The sequence below is a fragment of the Anas acuta genome, chromosome 3 (assembly GCF_963932015.1).
Source record: "Anas acuta chromosome 3, bAnaAcu1.1, whole genome shotgun sequence".
Lineage (NCBI taxonomy): Eukaryota > Metazoa > Chordata > Aves > Anseriformes > Anatidae > Anas > Anas acuta.
In genome coordinates this window covers 62653952-62663617 of record NC_088981.1, presented here as the reverse complement: position 1 = coordinate 62663617, position 9666 = coordinate 62653952, and the positions used below count along the sequence as shown (strand labels likewise).

The window sequence follows — 9666 nt, the reverse complement described above, 5'->3', positions numbered from 1 at the left end:
AGTGTCTCTTTGCACCTGCGCTGCAGCTCCAGAACACCTGAGAAACAGCAGGTTGTGGTATTTCCTGGGAGTCTCTGCACCACAGTGGCAGTCCTGGATTATTTGCTGGATACCGGGTCAATGAGAAAGAAAATATTTGTGTCTTTCTAGGCCACTTTCCCAGTTTGATCAGTTCTTTCTCCCCAAACTTGCATGATATTTGCACTGTAAATTAAGAAATAATCATCAAGACATTGAGTGGTTAAACACTGTTCTGTCCTTTAATGTCCCAGGATAAAGGTTTCAATTATTCATTGTCATTTTATGGATAAACTCTTAATGTACCATCATTAGCTAACAATTTTCAAAGGAAATAAATTAATGAGGTCTAAGAAAATGCAGGAGTTTTTACCTTAATTACCTGGTTCATAGATCAGAGTAATTAGATTTCAACAGACTTTAGGTATAATCTTAAAGTAATTACTGCAGCTGCCAGCTGTTAAAATATTAGGTTAATTGTGCTCCAGAAAAGTTTGAAAACAATTTTCAATCTTTTCTGTGGTTAACTTAGATTTAACCTCAGGTGACTGTTAAGAAAACAAAAATAGCCATTAATACAAATAGAGAAAAGAAACTCACAAACTTGCAAACTTGCTAACTGCTGCACTTGAGGGGATATTGGTAAAACACGTGTTTAAAGAGCTAATATTTTACTACCTAAATTCATGACAACACTGGGAAATATTTTAGTGTTTTGAAAAAGAACCAACTTAATGAAACATCAGGCATTTATGTATTTCAAACACTTTGTGCCTACCAGTCAGGTAAAGTCCTTAGGAATTGGGCAGCAACTGGGTTTCAGAGATGGAAGCACACATAAAAGTTTAGACAAAGCACAGGTTAGTGGGTTTCTACAAGGAGAGCAGATCCAGATAGCTTGAAACAGAACAGATGCACCCTAGCAAGAAAACATACAGGTGTCAGAAAGTAGGGAGAGAGAAAAACAAGAGAAGGAAGTACAGATGTGGTAGGATGTCTCTGGAAGAGGACAGGAGAGGACTGGAAGAGTCTGCTCACTCTTTATGGCTGGCAAAGGCTGACAGGGTTTGCCAAAATAATAATAATAACAAGAAAAAAAGAAAAAGAAAACAAACAAACAAACAAACAAACAGGGGTTTGCCCAGCAAGGCAGACTAGCAAAGCTTAGGTGTTCTTGCTCAGCATTAGCCTGGCATTTTCAGCCCTATTCTCATGCTTTTCACATATGTAATCTATTTGCTGAGGGCTGCTTGGCATTAAGCAGGGCCAGTCCCTGTTTCAGAGAGGTGCTAATAGAAAAAACTGCAAACACATCTGGCTGCAGCTCCAGAAAGCCAGGAAGTTCAGCTCCTTTACACACTTGCAAATAACGAGCCTCGGGGGACTGAAACAAAAAATGTTTGGGAGGCAGGGAGGGAAAGGCTAGAAATGGATATCTGCTAAAGAAAGAACTTAGGGAAAAAAAATCCACCAGGAAAGAGCCTTGTCATTCTCAAAGCCTGGTCAGTGGTGCTGAACCCTCCTGCCCTCCCACAGCTGCACGGGGCTAGTGGGAAACTTTCCTCTGGAGTCTGCTTTGCTCACTTGCACTATGCAGGCTCACATTAGGCAGATCAGTTCTGTATTTCCCAGGTACGTGACATTTCCACTGCCTTTCTTACAGGGCTGACCGCATGTCTGAGGGAAGGTCAGAGATGAGGCTGTTGTCCTTACCTAGGTGGTTGCAATTGGGAATACAGCTGGTGCAATTAATCCAGCCACGTAATAGACCTGAGCTTTAAGAAATAGTGTCCCGAGTCATCACATAATGGACATATATAAGAGATGACCTCTTCAACGATCTCCTTTTTTATTTCATGAAGGGAAAGGCTCTTCTCATTATTTAGGATAGGTACTTCTGTCTTCACAGAGCTGTGAGCAGGCACCAGCAGGCACTTTAGCTTTCTTAGTCATTAGGGCATAGAGCTTACAGGGCTCACGTGCAAAGAAGTCATAAGCAAAAATGTAGAAAAACATTTTTTCTTTCAAGCAGGAACTGGATTCTTGATTTTGCCTTTCCCTGTGATCCCTAATCTGTGCAGAATGATTTGGGCTCTCTTCCTTTCCAGCCTATGCTTGCTAATGCATAATTAAGTGCTTTTTGCTAGTGGGAGAAATCTCTCTCCTCTGTTTGCTAGGTATGGAGTGGTGAGAGCAAAAATGTTCTTGCTCAGAGCAGCCTTTAACCTGGCGGCTACTGGGCTCTGCTGGGAGGCAGAGGAGGTCGATTTGGACCCGGACATACAGAATACAGAACTGAACCCTAGTATAAATACTCTGACTGCTGGTGCACAACATAAAGATCTGCATTTCCCCAAAGCAAACTGTTCAGTTACTTTTTCAAACAAGGATGTGTTGACTCCTCCCATTACAAAGGTATTGCCAGCTGTGGACCTTCAGTTCCTGCTGCCAAAGGGGGTGAAATTGAAGGCGATACACTATTTTTACAACATTTCTCTCACCTTAGCCTCACCGGCTCCAGGAATGACATGTTGCCTTTTTTTGATCTCATGTTGAGCTTTCATATATGAAGTGCAAAGTGCAGGTACCTGTAAAAGTTCTGAAATCTACTTCAGTTTAATTTACAAAGAAAAATCCTGGCTTGATACCACCTCTCCCACTGCCATTTCATTTTTGCAGTAATGCTCGCCATCAGAGCACTTGCTGGGCTTTGTTCTATTTAAGTCTGCAGTGCTTACAGTCCATATCCACAAAGGCATGGACTGGCTCCTCTTACTCAACAGGATGTTTTCAATATGATTTCACAGTGTGAATATGCTTGTAGATCTGAACCTGGACTCATGAATCTTTTCTTCCGTACTACAGAGGAGACGAAATGGGCCATGAGGTGTTTGGAGAATGACTCACTCTGTGTGTGAGGGCTGGGCTGGTGAGGATGCCTGGGAGAGTCTAAGGGCTGCAGAGCTGTCCCACTGCACTGGCAAAGGGGGATGCTCCAGCTGGGAAGCACAGGCAGCCACTCAAAATGGGGTGCAGAGGGCAAGGAGAGAAGGTAGAACCATGTCAAAATTAGTCATAAGGTCATAAGGTATTTATACCTACTTAAAATGACTGAATTTCTGTAATATGTTCACCTAGAAAAAATAAAACTTTTTTTTTCTTTTTTTTTTTTTTTCTGTAATTCATCACTAGCCAATGTCTTCAGGTTGAAACTGCAAGGAAAGCAAAACTTTGATGTCTCCTCCTTCCATCTGCAAACCATTTGTGACTGTGGAAGAATTGCAGGAGCTATTTGTGTGAATGTTTGCAGGAAAAGACTGCATCAGGTACAGCTGGACAGATAATGGCTGTATAAGCCAGTCTTGGCAACTGGAGAAAAGCTTCATTTCAGAAAGAAATTCTGCTTCTACCTCTCATTTTGTGCAACATTAGGTCCCCAGGTAGTAACAGACCTAAGGCCTATCTGGTATGGTAACAGTGGATTTGGAGCAGAGTGATAAAGAAAGGGAAATCATGAGCAATCCTCCCTCCTGTGCAGCCTCCAGCAGCTGCCAGCCAGCATGAGCATCAGCCCCTCCTGATTCCTCAGCTTGATCTGCAAAGGGTGTCCTAGGGCATACAGAAACCCAAGGAAAGCAACCACCTGCCACAAATAGGTGAAGCAGAAAAGAGAAAACTCTTTTCTCTTCTGGAACTACTAGTTTTAATATGGCATCAAGAAGCTGTAAATTAGCACAGTACAGGGGCACCAAGGTGAAAAATGTTAGGAAAACACTTGAGTAGACTTAGGAGAGGTAGGAAAAGTACCAGATATGTTAAGTGAAGAGATAGCAACAATATATAGCGGCTTATTGGGAAGAGTGTCGTAGATAAGCATTTGTTTGACACATTGTATTTAAACAAAAGGGTTTTTGGCATTTAAAGGAGAATGCTGAGGGAAGATTCTTCTTATCTTAACAGACACAAAGGCTGGATACATAAAAAGTGTGCATGTTGATCATCCAAACAGAAAATACCATCTCACTAAGGGCTTATGAACACACGGAGTGCTGCAGAAGCAGCTGTTCCTGAGTAGGCCTTCAGTGAGAGCACAGTGGAAATACTCCTTAGTATTAAAAGAGATAAGCCCTTAAGCTAACAGGTCTGTGCAGAAGCTTATGCCAATCTTTTGCAAAGCAAATATCTTATTATTTAAATATACTTGTATTCTCTTCAGGTATAGCGAACACGGTCTGTGTTCAGCTGAAAATGGCTTTTCCCTCTTCAACGCAGTCTTCCTGAGCAGCAATGTCTGGGAGTGATAACCAGGTCCCTCAAGGATCACGGTGACATTACAGCTTTGTCAAACACGTAATAGCAAACAACATGAAATCACTGCGGTCATCTGTACAGCATAAGGGAATCTCAACACTTACCAAGTTGCATTGAATGCAAGCCTTCTACGACAGTCTTGCCTTGTGCCTCCTCCCTCCCCTGCATTTTGCCCAGCAAGACAGTGTGTCCTCTACCCGCAGCACAGCACCACAGCCTCTCTTCCACACCACTAACTTCATGCAAGTGCCACTGCCCCTCTGTGTTATGGGAACGGAACAGCCAGGCCTGTTCTCTTTCCTGTGATAAGATACGAAGTTGACTGATATGCCTGAGGAAGAGATACTGGATACATCTCTGCTACTAACGTATTTACAAGGTTCATGAAATCCACCGCCTTAACTCACATGAACAATACTCGTTGAGCTCAATGAGGTTGAATGTGCAAGACAGGATTGTTGCACGTGACAGGGGTGGCAGGATGAGACTCCTTATGTGACAGAATCTATGCAAAGAAAAGAAATCATTTATTTGGAAGCATTTTAAAAGAAAGAAGCTGCAAAAAAAGGGCTGATATGTATTAGTTGTGGGTTTCGTTTTGTTGGTTTGTGGTTTGGTTTGGTTTGTTGTTGGTTTGTTTTCACAAACTACGTCCCAAATGCTGTTAAAGAATGTCTGAAAGATCTTCGGTTCGTCAGTAAAGTACCTGCATCTCCCCTTATTCATACCCATCCCAACACCTAGGAAAACTAATGAGAGGTTTTTTGTTTGTTTTCCCTAGGCTCTCTCAGCCTTTTCTTGTATGTCAGGTGATCCAAGCCCCTGATCACACTCATGGTCTTTTGCTGGACTCCCTCCTGTGTGCCCATGTCTCTCTTGTGCTGGGAAGCTCAGAAGTGGACCCAGTACTCCAGGTGTCTCACCGGTGCTCAACAGAGGGGAAGGATCACCTTCTTCAACTTGTTGGTGACACAATGCCTAGTACAGCCCAGGGGGCTGTTGGCTTTTCCCTCTTCATTTCTAGCTACAAAACTCAGGCTTCTGATATTTAAGGGAAAGAAAATTGTGATGGTAATATATTACATCTTTCAGAAATCCAACAGAAGACATCACATTCAGAAGAGAAAAAAGAAAGAAAGAAAAAAAAAAAAAGAAAAAAAACACAGTAAAGTACACAATAAATGCTTTTTATTCACATACCAGACTATGTTTGCTGGTATTAAATATAAAAAATGGCTGTTTTGAGCTGCTACAATAAGAAATATGGATTTTTGTGCAAAATTCTTCAAAAGTATTTCAAAAACCCACAACTGATATGTCAGCCAGTTACAAGATCTGTACAAAACTGCAAGCCCCCATAATAGCAAGTGATATTCAAAATGCTGTATGCTACATATGCATAGAATCAAAGCACTCTGAGATATTAATACTTAAATTGCAACAGATTTTAATGAGCACAAGCATTTATCTTGAATAAATTAATGTAAGACAATATTGAGAAATCCTAAATTAATTTGCATTAGTGAAAATGATTCATTCAGTAGAATTTTAATAGGAAATTCTGAAGATACCGTACTCTCTGCTTGAAAAGACTTCTTTAAAGCATATTAAGGCTTTTTTTTTGTGAGCATTTGCTTTTTAACTTATCAGTGGGATGAAAAATATGGTATGTCTAGGCTTTCTAAACATGTTCCCAATCTCCACCCTAAAACTGTCTGGGAAGTTTGACTATTCTGTGCAGCTGTCTGGCATTTCTGGATATGCCACTCTGATTAAGCTGCTGTGAGTCTGGAAATTCTTGGCACATCAACTGTGTATTTACACATCAGTTCTCAGTAATTTTTTCCCTTGAGAGTTAAAGCGTTGCCAGAGGTGTATATGTTTGCCCCAGATCTAACACATCCGGATACACAGCACTCACTATGCATGTGCTGCCCTGTTCTTCTTTTATATGCCATAGGTGGTGGGCATCAGATTCAGTCTACAGGCAACTACACTCCTGTTCTCTGCCAGAACATGAGGATTAGGTCCAATGCCACACAAAAATGTTAATGCTGTACCCATGCAGCTTTGGGGTGATTGCACACAGGGATCTCAGACAGGAATATGACATCTCTAATACTAGCACTGGTTATGTGCTCTCTGCCAAGTGCACAGAGATACTCATCCATGTAAGCAGACTCACTGCTGCTGCTCAGCATTCGCAGGGAGGGGAAGGGGCTCACAGGAAGCTCCCTCCTTATGGGCTCAAGAGTTTTTTTACAGATACCATGTAAGCATTTGGCTCTTGTTTTTATTTTCAGAAGTATAAGCTGAAAGAAAATGCTTTCCTGAAAGCAAAGCCTCTTCTTCCAGGTGCTTCCAGGTACTTCTGTGGGAATGCAAGATTCCAGAAGGAGCAGGAGAAGCTCTTCAGCATTGCTTTTCCCTGACCTCTCAGAGGGTAGAGTCTTCCTTTTTCTTGGTTACAAGCACTGGCATGGACACTACTCCTTCAGTGTCAGCTTCTGTTCTTCCTTCCTGGCCAGGTTTTCAGCAAATTGCTGAACATAATAGCAAAATCTACAGATCTAGTGTGATTCTAGAGAACTATGGCTGTGCAAGGAGCCATGGAGATGGTGGTATTGCCTAGTTTAGGGAGTACCAGTCCTACTGAGTAACATTTCCCCCCTGGGAGGATTGGCGTTGCTTTCCAGGGCGAATTACTTGTGTTACATTACTACTTGTGCAATAAAGGATTGCTCATCATCTGAAAGAGTGGAAGAATCTTGCCTTTTGTAGTTTTGAGCCTTAACATGCAGCATATGTGACCACCTAAAGAAATTTAAATTCACCTTAGACAACCCTTCATTCCCTTTTCTACCTAAAAAGGAAACAACGAAACAACTGTGCAGCTGTTTCAATAAGGAATTTTCCTTTTGCATATGCCCTACAGTAGTTCAGAAAATCAACTGGTATTTCAGGTGCAATAAGAATGAAGGATTGGACTTGGCATCATTACCCAAATTCATGAATAAATATGTACAAGAAGAACTTTGTCCCTTCAAAGGGTCATGAGACATTATCTGGTTTGACTTCTTATTTAGGATGAGTAAGCAGTTTAGTTTCTCAGGGGATTATTATAGTTAAATTATAGCCTCATATGCTCTTCATGAGACAAGGACGCTTTCATGAGCAGCTTTTTCATACAGTCACGGTTGATTTTATTATGTGAAGGATGCAGCTTCCTATTTGTCTCCAGATAATTTCAGAATTATTTTACTTCAGATGTCTCTGAAAAACAAAACAAAATGACAGGGTGAAACAGGAAACCTTTACATTTGGGTTTAAAAATTACACAGGGAGTGCAGGTGAATGAGCTCTTGAGTCAAATTAGTGGCTGTGAGTTAGGGCTCATCTGTGCCATAAAATGGTTTGTCAGTGCAATTATACCAGTAATCCCAAGACTGCAGCAAAAATAAAGTTAATATATGACTCTAACACAGCTATGCCAGCAACTTAGCCTAAGTGTGCAAAACTCAAACCAGTAAATTTTTCTTTTACTAGCATAGTTTATGCAATTTAGGGAAATATTTGACCTATATGGGTAAAATAGCTCATTTAGTCAATACAAGCTGGGACTCCAGCAAAGATTTTTTTTCAGTGTGTCTCCAATGTGACTATGTTCAATGTGTCCATGTGGTGTTGCTGGTTTAAGAGACATTGGAGTAGAGACACCACCATCTTGGTGAGGACTCCAGAGGCTGTGCTCTGGGCTGGGGTAACATAGCCACAGCTCTGGAGGGAAGTTAATTAAAAACTTCATCACAGAATCATACATGTATAATCACAGAATCACAGAATGGTTTGGGTTGGAATGGACCTTAAAAGACCATCTAATTGCAACCGCCTGCCATGGGCAGGGACACCTTCCAGCAGACCAGGTTGCCCAAAGCCCCATCCAGCCTGGCCTTGAACACCTCCAAGGACGGGGCATCCACAGCTTCTCTGGGCAACCTGTGCAAGGGCCTCATCACTTTGCTGTTAATATTTAACACCCATTGTTAACATTTAACAGCAATATGCCAATGGGCTAAGGCTTCATCAGTGGGCTGCATTCCCAGCTCTCCCACACCACAAAAATGCACATTTTAATCTGTCCTCTGGAGGAATAGCAAGGTCAGTGTGTGTTAGATAAACATCTAGATAATCATGGTAGGTGGCTAGGTCTCCCCTGCCCTTAGGGTCTTTAAACCTACAACTGCTTTGAGATGGGCTTCTTGAAGTCCTGCTGTCTTTGAATTGCAGCTCTCAGAGCAGCACCCTGTTTGTTCCCTGTCAACTCCTTCTTTCTTCTGCAATCAGCATTGATTGTGCCATGGAAAATAATCTTTGGTTCACACATTAAGAAAAACTGAAAACACCAAGCAGAGAGAAATTACCAAAAAACAAAAACTGTCAAAGTAGGTGATGCTCCTAAATCTGCATTGAAAATCACTTAGGAGTAGGAGTACTTTCAAAAGTGTTGAGAACATACTACTCCAGTTATGGATTTGTCATCCTAAAATTTCAATGTCCCCAGTGCTGCAAAGTTTGCCTCAGCCACTCAGCTAAGAGCAAGGGATGCTAGGAAAGGAACAGCTATCTTGGCGGAACACTGGTTTGAAAAGTCCAAATACATGTCAGAGAAAGTCAGTACCAAAGGATTAATGAAGATGCAGTGGGTCAGAAAGGTTGGTTTTAATTTCTAGCACTGACTCTAACCTTCTGCCATACAGGAACCTTCATCTTATCATAATCAGTGCAGAAAAAAGTTCCACCTCAATCTGTTTCATACAACTGCTTAAAAATAAAGTAAGTCCAAATTTAAAATAATAATAAAGAAGCTTTGTTTAAACAAAGCCACCTAAATGTTCAGCTTGTGGCAGAAGAAAAACACAGCTGTGTAGATTTTTCATTCCCTGCTGCATTTCTCTCTTTTCTACTTTTTGTCTCCCATTTAAAATGCACCCAGGCTTAGTCAACTGAGACTATTCCTTTTGCAGCACTCGTGTGATGTTCAAGTCCAGAAAGCAACATCCCAAAATAGCCCGATGCCAGTGTACATTTTCAGCTCTCCAGGTGGCTGGACTGTGTTGTTTCTCTCCTTTCCCAGCCACGAGACTACATGCAGCTATCAGCACTGGAGGCAGAAGCTCCCTTCACTTTTTTTTGCTATTCTTTTACATTACTCCATGCCTCCATCTGATTTTGTTTCCAAGAACATGGGATGAGACATTATAGCAGCATCAGCGCTATTCCAGCTCAGTTCAATGAACCTTCTCTCTCTCTTTTTCTCACACCCAACAAAAACAGCTA

The 9666-nt window shown here is 41.5% G+C and overlaps 1 protein-coding gene across 2 annotated transcripts in view; it reads right to left on the bottom strand.

Annotated features, from left to right (window-relative positions):
- Positions 1 to 5500: 5500 nt before the first annotated feature.
- Positions 5501 to 9666, bottom strand: part of THEMIS (thymocyte selection associated) — a 90742-nt gene continuing 86576 nt past the window's right edge. For both annotated transcript variants that reach the window (XM_068677491.1, XM_068677490.1), the window contains one exon: positions 5501 to 7602. In XM_068677491.1, the coding sequence (XP_068533592.1) occupies positions 7593 to 7602 (10 nt within the window). In that variant the 3' untranslated portion in view covers positions 5501 to 7592. The remainder of the gene's footprint in view (positions 7603 to 9666) is intronic.